At 36.2% G+C, this 14,431-nt stretch overlaps 1 protein-coding gene across 5 annotated transcripts in view; it reads right to left on the reverse strand.

Annotated features, from left to right (window-relative positions):
* Positions 1 to 14,431, reverse strand: part of ECPAS (Ecm29 proteasome adaptor and scaffold) — a 101,224-nt gene that overhangs the window by 59,937 nt on the left and 26,856 nt on the right. For all 5 annotated transcript variants that reach the window (XM_082403749.1, XM_082403747.1, XM_082403748.1 and 2 more), the window contains 5 exons: positions 14,022 to 14,152; positions 5,681 to 5,797; positions 4,719 to 4,837; positions 3,413 to 3,562; positions 287 to 455 (listed from right to left, as the gene is read on the reverse strand). In XM_082403749.1, the coding sequence (XP_082259875.1) occupies positions 287 to 455; positions 3,413 to 3,562; positions 4,719 to 4,837; positions 5,681 to 5,797; positions 14,022 to 14,152 (686 nt within the window). The remainder of the gene's footprint in view (positions 1 to 286; positions 456 to 3,412; positions 3,563 to 4,718; positions 4,838 to 5,680; positions 5,798 to 14,021; positions 14,153 to 14,431) is intronic.

The following is a 14,431-nucleotide window of genomic DNA, read 5'->3' on the forward strand; positions in this document are numbered from 1 at the left end:
ACCTGTAATTAAAAACTAAAATGAAAGAAGTTACTTAATTTATAAATGAGCTATATTTTATACTTGAAATATGCAAGCAGTATTAGAAAAACTAAAGAGCATTTCCCACTCCTCCCTTTCCCTGGGGCTTTAACCAATAAATGACATGATGACGAGAACACATTACATCAATCGTATTTCATTAGAGAGCCTGAATACGCTGGAATTATGTGACACATGCTTCCACGGACTTCAAAGGGGCAAGTGTGCAGGGTTAAGCTCCGTATGAACAAGCAGTGTGTGATACCTGTTCCAACTGTTCAGGTGTCCATGGGTTATCTCCAATAACTCGTTTAGCTGCATAAAAGCTCATTCCTGGGGGAGGCTGTGGTATTCCAGAACCTCCCCCACTATTTGAAGAAGAACCCTGTGCTGAAGATGAATTTTGGCGACTCTGGGATTCATTTAACACATATCTGGAAAGGAAATAGGAATTTAACCCCTCTATAAACACATACAAACACACGCATATATATAGCACATTCAATTATATACTTTCCTCCCACAGAATTTTGTAAGAAGAATAAACACTTGAAATTAAAATTTTATCATAAAGAAAAATTTTAGAGCTATCTAAAAAAGGTATCTACATCTTCAGCAAACTAACCATTAGAGTACATCTGCTCAACTTGGTTACAAATGAACTGTAACAGTTACCAACAATGAATATAAATATTATGTTCATTCTTAATCTATAAATAATTGTTCTAAAAGCCACTATGGACTCACTACATTTTGAGTTTTTAGTTGACAAATACAGACAAAGGTTTACTGACTGTAATGGGGTGGAGGGGGAACTATTGTTTTATACCCAAAGCAGAGAATATTTATAGTCATTCCCATTTCTGTTCAATTCTCCTTGAACTCCTTATATTTCTGCATTAGAAAACCCACTGAGGGCTTCCCTGGTGGTGCAGTGGTTAAGAACACGCCTCCCAATGCAGGGGACACGGGTCCGAGCCCTGGTCCGGGAAGACCCCACATGCCACGGAGCAACTAAGCCCATGCATCACAACTACTGAGCCTGCGCTCTAGAGCCCATGAGCCACAACTACTGAGCCCGTGTGCCACAACTACTGAAGCCCACGTGCCTAGAGCCTGTGCTCCACAACAAGAGAAGCCACGGCAATGAGAAGCCCGCGCACCGCAACGAAGAGTAGTCCCCGCTCACTGCAACTAGAGAAAGCCCGCGCGCAGCAACGAAGACACAACACAGCCAAAAATAAACAAATAAAATAAATTTATTTTTAAAAAATAGAAAAAGAAAACTCACTGAAACCTCCAAACCACTTACCATACAAGCACATACACCCCAAAAATGAAAAAATTCAAAAGGATCCAAAGAGGAAAAAAAATCATAATAAGGACCAGCTTTTTCCATTATATGTTCAAAGCATACAGCTTTGCAGCTAGTTATTAATTTATCATCCCATTTCTTTTTCAGCTTCTATAGATTAAAAATAAGATTTCTGATAAATTCATTTTGAACCAATTAAACTAGCATTCCTCATCTACAAAATGAAAATTTTGATATGAATATTAATTCAAGTCCCTCTGAACTCTAAAATGCTATGCTGACAAATTACCAGACTGGATATTAAAATAAAATACCCGTTATAATAAAAATTAAAGAAAACACCTGAAGCCTAATGGCACAGTAGATTATTCTACATTACTATATACCATATTTGTTCCATTCTTAAATTCATCTAATTTTTTTTTTAAAAACCTGTTAAAGAATCATTTTAATATTTTTATATAAACAAGGCAAATTCTCACTGGTAAGAAAAATGTGAGGAACTACTGGCTTGGGTACATTGTGTGCCTAAGTTAAATTTGGATTTCAAAGTTAAATTACCAAAGCCATCATCACCTGCCAATTCTGGCTGCCTCCTGATTCAACAACTATAAAAGGAGGTTTTCATTTATTTCTCAGTTATAGCAAGACTGGCAGCAGTAAGTAAATCAATTAATAACTACTGAACAGCTAACATCGTGCAAAACACCATCCTAAGCACAAGACAGAGGAACACCAGGAGGTGTAAGACTGAGTGTCTGCCATCTGGAGCAAGCTGAGACAATAACAACACAACACGTGCAACAGCATATGATATGTCATCAGATGACAAAGAAACTGCAGGGAAGTAAGAAATGATATGACAGAGGTAGTGGAAGGTGCAGAAAATAAAGCTGCCAGATTAGAGGAGCGGGAGGAGAGCAAAAAGGAGAGGAAAGAAATCGTACAGCGTGAACTCTCGTGGCTGGATGGAGGGACAGGTGATGTGGAGCCCCCCATGCCATGCTCATAGTGTATACTGCATTTTTGGTCACGGAAGAAATGTAATGAAAGCAATACGTTAGAAGAATATCTCTGGCAGCAGGACAGGACAACCTAGAAAAGGAGCAGGCTGGAAGCAGATGACAACGTGGGCACTACGCCAGGAACCAGAGCTAGAGTAAACAGCTCCTGACTGCAAAGAGCTCCCAATCTATTAGGATGGGATAAGCCAACAACGCAATAAAAGCACAAACTGGCACTTCAGATGGGTGCTTAGCCTTATGAGGACAAGGAAGAGTCCTGTGCCTAGGGCAGGGATTTACTCAGAGACAACAGAACTGGCCTCTAAGCTAATTTGTGAGGCTTTTTCAAAGTGGTTTTCCTGGCTGTTGTTTCCTGTTGTTTTCTTTCTTTCCTTCTTCCTTTCTTTCTTGATGGGGAAGCATTCTAAGCAGAGAAAACTGTCTTCTCTTAAAATGTAGACAGGCAAGGAGACACAGAGTACATGAAATGCATGAGTGCATGTAATGACTGGAAAATAACAGCCCGGGGATTTTAAGGTGTCACCTGATAAAATCTGTGTTTTAAAAATCAGGAAACTCTGTGGCAGTGTAGAAAGTTTTGAAGAAGAGCAGCTGGTGAGAAAGTCATGAAAAGAGCTGAAAAGAGCCGAAACTAGATGGCAGCAGTGGGAATGGTTCCAGGACACAGGGAGGAGGAGGAAGGAGGTCTTACGGAACTGATACCGCAGCAACGAGGAAGAGAAAGCTAGAGGCAATTTATAACTGAGCGCCTACAAGGCTAAGAGAATCATCACAGCACTGATGGTAGTTAAAGAAGAGAAACTTATGTTTACTGGGAAGCCTGATTTCAGCTTGGACGGGCCACGTCTGAAAGCACAGCAGCAGCTCCATACCCATAAGGTCAGTAAGCAGCGGGGCTGGAGTTCAGAAGAGGTCAGGGCTGCAGCAAAGCAAACCTGAGACACTCATTTTCAAGAGAAAGTTGAATCACTGAAAAGAGTACTCGACTGCACACAGTAAAAGCAATCAAGAACAAGGTTGCTTTGTTTTGTTTTTATTTTTTTTTACTTACCCATAAGGCATCAAAAGGACATCGAGCATGAAGTCCAAAAGCAGCTGCACAGTCTTTGGTTTCTCAGCAAGGTTAAACGGAGAAGCTGATTTTGATGATTCAACAGGGTATTTCATGTGAAAAAGGGTTGGTATTAAAAGATGCATTAAGCTGAAAAAACAATTACATTTATTGCAACTATTTAAAAAATAAGGTTTTTTATACATGCAAATAACAGACAAAACCAAAAAAATAAAAATCACATAACAAAAAGTAGCAATTGTACCAAGGGCCATTCATTTTCAATACCACTAATTTACAAAGTCCTAATCTAGGGAGTGGCCTAGATTTCATTCTTATTTCTTTCTTATTAAACGCTCAGGATATTGAGTAATAAGTGACATTTAGCCAATCTGGCTCACCACTAAAAACACCTGAGAAAAAGGTACATAATATGGGCTCAGTGTTAATATCTATTACCACAAGAGATTTAATATTAAACCTTAGGTAAAGTTCAACTTATAACATGTCCTGTCAATCATTTTTTTCCTTTCCACATTTAATTAAAAATAAAGTCATTCTAAATCTAAAGAAATTAAACATCAATCAGGTCAATATTTGGAATACAATATTAAATTTCCACTGTGTGAATTTAAGTAACACAGATTCTTTTCTTCTTTCACTATACCTGTTGCTATTAAAACACGAAAATTTCAAAGTGTTTACAATGTCTATTAATTTTACTTGTAAATATCTGTATTACAATCTTTTAAAAATGTTTATGCTCTAAAAAGTGAAGTGAAAACATGATTTAAATCCATCTTTCCTCCACAACTTCTTTTCATGGTTGTCACCACAACAGGGCTAGGTAGGATACAGAAGTTTTGAGCTAAGCCTAGAAACTAAGGATGATATTCCTTTTCACCTCTCCAATTCCCATATTAATACAAACGAGTAATTAGTTCCTTAAGAAAACTGCCTGAAACTTTATATCCTCCAAGACAGAAACGTCTGATGAAAAGCATATTAGATCTCAAATTTTTGCAATCACAGAAAATCAGTTGCTTCAAAATAACTAACCGAAATAAAAATGCATTTAGATTGAGAAAAATGTTAGTTCTACACATTTTTTGATATGCTCACAAGAAATTTTATAATTTATAAAATTAACAAAACAGTAATGTTGAGGTAACACAGAACTGTCAACTCAAAGAGCTCAACTCAAGCCTTTGTATTTGCCCAAGTGAAACCAAATGTGTGGATCTATTTTTGAATGGCAGCTGTTGACTCTCACAGGTGGGCAATAAGGTAACCGAGGAAAGCATACCTGTCCTGCTGGGGCTGAGGCTTCCCTTCCATGGCAGTAAGAAGTGTAGGAGCCAGCTCACATTGTTTTTCCACTGGTAGGCGAGGATAGCCCATCTTAACATAAATTATAGTAAAATTCTAATGCAACAAGAGAAACTCAAGTAAGTATGAAAGAAATACTCTAGGATTTCAACAAAAACACATGACTAATAACCTAGGCAGCTTTGTTATAATAAAGAAATTGAATCCTCCTTCCTCATGTTTATCACCTGTTTATTACAGCTTGACCAACTAGTATATCTCAGGAAGAACTCCAGCCCCACTTACTCAAAATGCTTACTTTTAAGATGGGCTTCATATGAGAGAGCATGATCTAGTCTAAAGCACTTATACGTATATCAAATCATCACATTGTACACTTTAAATGTATACAATTCTATTTGTCAGTTATGCCTCAATAAAGCTGGGGAGAAAATAAAGTACTCATATGTGCAATTACTTTTCACTGAAAAGAAAAAAGTAATCATTTGACTTACCTAAACCTACATACTACACATCAGTATCAGCTCTCCCAGTTTGTTACATTAATCCTTTCAAGCTAAGAGGAGACCCCATGTTAAATCCTAGGCTGCCATTTCCCAACTGGTCAATTACTAAAATAACCTTCTCTTTCTAATTCAGACTGACCTCTCATAATCTTTTACCAAGAATCAATCATTCTTTTGTAAATCAACATACCTGACAAGTCATTACACCAACATTCCTTTGCCCTGTGTAAACGGCCATACATTATCCTGTTCCTACCATTTCCTCCAGATCAATACTCAGTGGAAAAACAGTGTGTCCTTTTGAAGAAAAACACCTCATGTTTCATTTAGTCTAAGGTGAAATTCTAGGCTGGCCAATATACTGACGACATCTAATAAATGTTATGAAAGAAAACTTACTGTAAGTCAGAAAATATTCCAAGATAACACTCACTGTGACAAAGGAAACTGCAGCAGGGTCCTGGTACTGAACCAAGAGTGTCTCTACTGGGAGCTGTATCTTGGGGCGGCTTTTTATACGCTTATTCAGATGGACCAACAGTTCCATTACCTAAAATACAGGAAGATATAAACTGAAATTATTGATCATATCTTAAAAACGAATTCATTTCTCAGATATTACTTATTTTAATGAATAGTAGCTACTTTGTTCTCTTAAAGGAGGTAAATTTGACATCCCAGAAAGGGAGTATACAATATTAGAATCTTGTTCCAAAATGCTATCCCCAAGAATCCATGCACCAGATTTTTAGTAGTGAATTTATTTTTACAATGTCCTTTAGTTGATTAAACTTGAGATTCCAGATGGGCCTACACTGAGGCACAGTCCCCCAGAAGACCTGTGAACCAACGATAGCAACACACCATGCTACAGACTGAATGTCTGTGTCTCCCAAAATTCACGTTTTAAAGCCCTAAACCCCACTGTGACGGCTTTGGGAGGTAAAGAGGTTTGGAGGAGGTCGGGAGGTGGGGTGCCCACGATGGGATGGGTGCCCTTCAAAGGGGATGAAAGTATCAGAGTTCTTCCTCTCTCTGCCCTCTGAGGATAAAGCAAGAAGACAGCCCTCCGTACACCATGAAAAGTTCCCGACGAAGAGCCTGACCATGCTGGCACTCTGATCTCGGACTTCCAGCCTCCAACATTGTGAGAAACAAATGCTGTTTATGTCATCCAGTCTGTGGTATACTGTTATAGCAGCCCAAACTAACTAAAATACAACATGAACACTACAGCAAGAGAAATATACAAGGTACTGAGAGTTTCAGGAAGAAAAAGTATCTACTAAGATCAAGGAGGACTTCCGGGAGGAACTGACAGGAAACTAAGTCCCAAAGAGCAGATGAAATTCCAAGCAGAAGATCAGTTATAAGAAGGTATAAGAGGTCTAAAAGAACACGGTGCACTGCATCTGACTAAAACACAGAGTGGTAAGAGATAAAAGCAGAACCTAGATTACAAAAGGATTTGGGTAAAATGCTGAGAAATTTTTACTTTATTTTGAAGATCACCTGATTCTACTAAAAAGTTTTAAGTAAGTAATATCAAGCTTCCTCTCCTTTAAGTGGGAAAAGACAGAAATAGAGGTCAACAAGTCAACAATACCCATGGGTGGAAAGGAAGCTACAGAGGTTTACGTCAAATGACCCCAAGCTTACAATAAAAGTGGGATTATCTTGCTAAGAAAGGAGCATTGAGATATAAGATTTTTAGAAAGCCTCACCTAAAGACTCAAGAATTTAAAGTGACTATTCCAGAGGGCCAGGCTTACACTGTTCTCCATCACTTCTGAAATTTGAGCTCTAGCTTCAAAGCAAGTATTAAGGAGAGCTGTAGGGATGTTCACAGCAACAGCAAAAGTTCAAAGTTATCTACAGCAATCACGAAATAAGTGAATTTTAAAAATAACAACAAATCTAAAAATCAATGTTTGTTAAATGAGTGATAAGAAGAATCGTAAAATAGCTGACATTTATTGAGCAGTTTCCACGCAGGACAGCTCTTTGCATTCCTTATCTCATCTGATTCTCACAACAACTGGAGAGCTGCTATTGTCGTTCTACCCGTGAGGAAGCAGAGGCTCAGGAAGTGAAGTTAACTTGTCCAAGGTTACTGAGCCAGCAAGTGGCATAGTCAAGATCTGACTCCAGAATCCATATTTTTAACCTTATCAGACACTGACAGTTGAGCTTAATTCAGCTAAAGTGTCTGTCACTGTGAGACACCCTTGGGAGCCCTGATACATTACAAAGACCTAGAAACTTGCATGACCACACATACCTCACCCAGCCTCCTGCCTGTCCAGACCTGTGATTCAGCTGGATGACAGGGGAAAAAATCAGGAGCCAGGCTAAAGGAAACAGCCCTCTTCTGATGATCTAAGCAAGGCTGATTCCTAGAAGGATCCTATGGAAAATCATTATTGATGGTGGTAGACAATCATGCCCACAATTACATACTTTCTTTTTTATGACAATTTTTTAAATTTTAAGTAGATTAACTACTTAATTTTCTTCTAGCAATATTATCACCTTAAATATTGACTCATTTCCTAAATTTGGCTACCCACTGCCTGCAATCCTCTATAAACCCATAAAAATTAAGAAATCAGCTGAACCAGTCCTTCTCCCAGCTAAACTGACAACAGTTAACCTCTGTCAGTAAGCCTACAGAATTACCAGCCTCGGGTATATAGTATTTTGTCCCTATCAGTTCCCCTTATTACTCATTCATTTATATTCATTTACTCATTAGTAAACTTTTTAATTGAAGTATAACATATAGCTGAAGTGCAAAATTGAGAATGTATGGCTTAATAAATGTTCACAAAGTAAACACACCTTTGTAACCACCAGAAGTACAAAGGCCCTGCACCCCACTCACTAACCCCTCTTCCTGACTTCTAACACCATATTTAAGTTTATATAAATGGAACAAATAGGATGAACTCATGTGTTTTTCATTCTATATTATATCTGAGATTCATCCACGTTGTTGTTCACTTTCACTGCTCTAGTAGGAAAAAACCAGAATTTATCCATTCTCCTATATCATGATAGATATAAGATTATTTCCAGTTTGGACCATTATGAATAATGCTATGAACATTCTTAGCTATGTCTTTTGGTGCACATGTATACACACTTCTGTTGTATACAAACCCAGGACTGGAAATGCTTGGTCATGAAGTATACATATGATAAGCCTTAGAATATTTCCAAACAGTTTTCCAAAGTGGTTATACTAATTTACACTCCCACCAGCAGTGGTCAGTTTTTAATTTTTACCTATTCTAAGAAGTCAGAATATACAAGGTTCGCTGTAAAATAGAATTCTACATAAGATATCTCATTTTCCTTAAAATAGTGATATGACAGCAGAAGTCTAAAACTTATTTCTCTTGGGAATTCCCTGGCAGTCCAGTGGTTAAGACTCGGTGCTTTCACTGCCATGGGCCAGTGGCCGATCCCTGGTCGGAGAACTAAGATCCCACAAGCCACACGGGGCAGCCAAAAAATAAATAAATAAAAAATAAAACTTATTTCTCTTTCACCCAATTTATGCACAAATTATCAGCTACTTTACGGGTATCCTGCTTAAGCCTAACAAACATTATGAAACTGACAGTCAGAAGCCCTAAAATTACATAACTGAAAGTCAATACTAAATTAATCCCTAGTGTCATTGACTACAAAATTTTACATACTGAAATTATTTATATGTAAGCTTTTATTAAAAAATACTCTGCTTTCACACGACAGTCTTATTTTATATGGTAAAAAATGGTCTAATAATTGTAACTGCATTCTAGATTTGTGATATCTATATCCTTTGTTTTATTAACAATTATATAATAACCAGAACTCCAATTATCATATTGGTTCTATTTGCAAGAGGTATTAGTATGAGTACAGGACTGTACAAATCATGAAAGTCTGACCAGGTAGCTATATTTCAAAGTAAATAAAAGTTTGACCAAGTATCTATACTTCAAAACAAATAAAAGGAAACACACATCAAGCCTACTACCAGGAGTCAAAATAACATGCAGGCAAAATTATGTTATTGCTTTCAGACATTCTTTTATCCTCAACTTTCATTCACTGACCCTTCATGTACTGAATTCACTTTCATACATAAGCTAAAGAATGAACATGTTTGCCATCACGTGAAGGCAAAGCCTGGCAGAAATCATTTAGTCTTGGAATTATCTCGCATGTGTAAAGTCCCTTGTTAGTCGTGTGATACAAAGCAAGTTATTTAACTTCTCTGAGCCTCAGTTTCTTCCTAGATAAAATGGGAATAAAATGAGCACCTATATCCCACAGAGTTGTTAAATGAGTTGTAATGAACTGAGACAATGTCCACATAGGCATTTAACACTTTGCACTATTATCATTTTCTGAATCACTTTCCCCCATTTGCAGAAATCAAATGATAACATTTCACAGGCTACGATGAGGATTAAATGGAAGGATATGTCAGAGTCTAGCATACTGCTTAGAATGTAAACAGGTGTCTCAGCTGTTAGATCTCTTTTCCCTTATTCCAGAAGTTTTCAAACTTACTTAACAACAAAACCCCTTTACCAAGAGAAATCTGATATGTAAAAAAAGCAAACAAAATTAGTATTTTACAATATAAATTAAATATACAAGTTCACAATGATTATATCTCTATTACTTTATTCTATTTTCTTGCTTTTTAAAATTATAATAGAAAAACACATTTATTACAATAAATTAAGTGAAAAATCATAATTATCCCTTTTCCCTAGTCCATTCATAGCCACTTGAAGACACCAGTATTAATATTTTGGTGTTCATCTTCACATCTTTCTCTGTATCCACAAAAACTTCTACAAACATATTTACATCTTTATTTTTTTTTAATAGATCTTTATTGGAGTATAATTGCTTCACAATACTGTGTTAGTTTCTGCTGTACAACAAAGTGAATCAGCCACATGCATACATATGTCCCCATATCCCCTTCTTCTTAAGCCTCCCTCCCATCCTCCCTATCCCAACCCTCTAGGTCATCACAAAGCACTGAGCTGATCTCTCTGTGCTATGCTGCTGATTCCCACTAGCTATATCTTTAGATTTTACTTGTTTACTTTTTACAAAAATGAGCTATATATCATTCACGTTAGCACAGAGTCCGCTTTGTTTCCAGTTAAAAATATATAAGCTTTTTAATTTAGACCTAACTCATTCTTTGTAGTAGTTGCATAATATTCCATGGGATTCAAAGTTGTTTTTTAAAAATCATCTGTACAACTCATCACTCAAAGTAAATACATTTTTGTATATTTCCTTCAAGCTTTTTGTAAAAAGGTTAGAAAAATTCACCAATAGATCAAAGTCAGCACTATTTGGAATATGAGAAGAAAATCAAAGGAAAATTTCTAGGGAACAACCTAGTAAGAAATAAAAAGAAATAAGAAATATGGGGATATATGTAAATGTATAGCTGATTCACTTTGTTATAAAGCAGAAACTAACACACCATTGTAAAGCAATTATACTCCAATAAAGATGTTTAAAAAATAAATAGATAAATAAAGGACAACATGAAAAATAAATATAAATGAAAAAAAGAAGAAAAACGAAATAAGAAGGTAATTACTATTTCTAGTAAGAAATATAAGGGTGGGGGAGAAGGAAGAAATCTGAACAAGATAAAATAATTTACTTGATGGTAACTGAGTAAAACATCTTGTTTACTTAGATACAAATTAATGATTGAAATGTTAAGAATGTGGATAGAATTGCTTGATTAATCATTATATTAAAACAGAATATAGGTTATCAAACTCTTAAACAGAAAATGTGTGGCAGGAAGAGGAGGGAAGGGAGAAGAGGGAGAGATGGAGAGAATGAGAACAGATGAAGTGATGAGAAAGGTTAATAACCGGAACAACTGATGTACATGCCCTCAATCCAAACCTCAAAAAAATGTGACATCTCAATTATATTGATGAAGATATGCAGCTAAAGTAAATAAGGTTAAGACTGCTGGCTGGGGCAAAGATTCCTCAATCTAACTTACACCAAAGGAAAACACTGGCTACAATACTAGTCTTAGACGATAGAGGTATTGGGGAAAGAAATCTTAAATGAGATTTGAAAGATAAGAAAAGTATGTAATATAATACAAATTACTAAGAAACACAAGATCTTAAACTTGTGCATCAAAACACATCAAGGAGGCACAAGAGGGAGGGGATATGCAGATATATGTATGCAGATAGCTGATTCACTTTGTTACACAGCAGCAACTAACACACCATTGTAAAGCAATTATACTCCAAGAAAGATGTTAAAAAAAAAAAAAAAGGACACTTTAAAAAAAAAAACACATCAAGGTGAAATTATTAAAACTAAAAGGAAAATCAGAAAAACTACAACAGCAGCAGGAGATTGTAATTCACTATTAATTTACAACAGTACTGGAAGACAGGTTTCTTGAGAAACGAGAGCACAGTGTTGAGTGGCCTATCCACACACTGAGCTCCGTATTCCACCAATAGGAAATATTTTTTTAATCTTATGAATAGTTTTTATGAACATCAGAAATAATATGCTTTAAAAGACTAGAACATTTGCTCACTGTGGTTTCAAATCAGAATGCAGTAAAACCAGACAAATTTTACACTATTTTGAAATGAAAAACAATGTTCTTATCAACTAATTATTAGGTCAAAAATAAAATAACCTAATACTGCTCACCAGTGTAAGTATGGGGCATAACCAAAATAGTAATCAAAGAGAAATCCGGAAACTGAGGTCGTTTTCAGTTCTGTTTTTCTGTTATCTCACCTTAATGAAGTCACTTAATCATTCCAAGCCTCAGCTTCATCTATAAAATGGAAATAACACCTACACCTCACATAATCTTGTGAGTATTTAGGTGATTAGCATTTTTCCTGGCACATAATGACCTTTACCATTACGTACTTTACAAACTGAAATCTTATGTGAGAAAAACACACCAAAGGAAAACATAAAAAGGAATAATGTGAGTAAAAATAGAAGAAAAATACACTTGAAAAAATTAATATAAAACTCTTTTTCCTTTTAAATTGGTCCATTAAAAAAAGCAAACCTTTGGTAGTAACAAAAAAATTAGAAACAAGAATGGAATTTCTCCACTTGAATGGTAACAGAATATTAAGAATAATAGTATGATAGACGTGAATAATATACAACTGAACATATAAAGTAGACGGTTAGAGATGAATGATTTTCTACTAAAGATAAAATACAAGGAAACATAAAACTCCTAAGTAAATAAGTTTAAAAAAAAAAAACAACCCTAATGAAAATACTCAGCCTAGAAGCCTGGACTAATGCAAAAACTTCCTTCTGTTTACTCCCCTTTTCTCCACTGCAAGTCTTTCTCCACCCCACAGCCAGAATGATTATGTCACTACCACCAATACCCTTTCAAATGGCTGCCACTGGAATCCCCATGCCTGAACTCCTATCACTCTTCCTCTGGTGCACAGGGTGCATCTCTGTGGCCTTCTTCAGCTCCCTGAAGGCTTTACACTCAGTTCCAGCTCAGAATCTCTGCACAGGGCCTTCTCTGCCTTTAGTGGTCTCCCCATCTCTATGCCTGGCTACTTCCTACACACCTCCCTTACACCTTATACTTAATTTAAATCAAGTCCCCCAATATATTCTTTCATACAATCCTTTTCCATCTTAGCATTTATTGCCATTTTAACTCTATACTCTTTGCCTTATTGTTTAATACTCGTCTCCCCAAGTAGACGTTTCTTTCCTTCACTAACGTATCCCTAACACCTGGCATATAGAAGGTACCCAGTAAATATTTGCCAAATAAATGATGAGATTGATGAAGCTAAATAAGGAAACAGAAACCAACTCATGAAGGCCTTTTATACCTAGTTATTCTTAGGGTAAGAAAAGACCATAGAAGAGTTTTAAATAGGAGAATGACGTGATCAAACACGTTATCTATCTTAGCAAAGCAGTATTAACAACAGGCATGTCAAATACATGACAAGAATACCCTATTCCTTCCTGTAAACAAAACAGACATTCTTAAAGATACTCTTTCTCCACTGAACTCAAATCAGCCCTCAGAATCCCTCTCAGGGCAGACCTCCGGGAAGGTCACGGCCAATCAATTACAGTGGCTCAAGGATTGAAACCTGATGATAGCTCAAAAACCCAAAGGTCTAGTATAAATACACGAGAAGACAAATGAATATTTTAAAGGTGAAGCGTCCAAATGTCCCATGTAGAACATTAGGTTAAAAAAGAAAATCTTGATTTGACAGTTACCCAGCTTTTACTAACAGTTCTTCAAAAAATTCTAAAATAGGAGCTATACAACAGTATCTTGCTTTTAAAAACATTTCTTTTGCTTACTTTTAATTAAGGCCATATTCACAGTCAGCCAATGATCAAAGAATATTTTTGACCCATTACCACCTGACTTTCATATTGGACTCAAAGGCATAGATTTTAGATCAGACCTCCATACATTCCAGAATAATTATCTCAATTATGTCATCCAGTACTGATGCCAAGTGTACAGCTGGAGCTAAATGCAGCTGTGCTAAGCATACAAAAGGTACTTTTAAATCATGGAAGCTGGTCCTAGACTTACTGTCCATTTTGAAAGGCCTAATTGGGATCATGAAGCTAGATTTCAATAATGGGAACAGAAAACTCACTTCATAAAATACATCCATTTATTCACTATTTAATTCCCCCAACTGTCCCAGCATGCTTACCTTTTTACGTACTCCTTCTTGGGTGCTGGACAGCTTGAGCAAAACAGGAGGAAGGAATTTAGATATAATATTCTGTAATTGTTCATCTGTTTCAGCATGGCCAAGTCGTAAAAAGACTCGTTCAAGCTGATCTACAATATAAAAAGAGAAAAGGAGAACTTAGCAAATCAAACAGAACTAAGACTAATCACTTTTATAGCTTAATCCTCTTTTCTATACTACAGATCCTTCAGCCAGAACTTTAACCATAGCTAGCCCTGTATGCAGATGATTTTGACACAGCAATGAAACAACACTAAAAAGGTTTACTAGCTAATTATACTGTCTTACAACTGTCCTGGTCATTTAACCTCTAGAAGAGAGGAAAACAAAGACAAGAATAACAAATTTCTCTCCTATATACAAGGTTA

This window comes from Balaenoptera borealis (assembly GCF_965194805.1).
Source record: "Balaenoptera borealis genome assembly, chromosome: 8".
Lineage (NCBI taxonomy): Eukaryota > Metazoa > Chordata > Mammalia > Artiodactyla > Balaenopteridae > Balaenoptera > Balaenoptera borealis.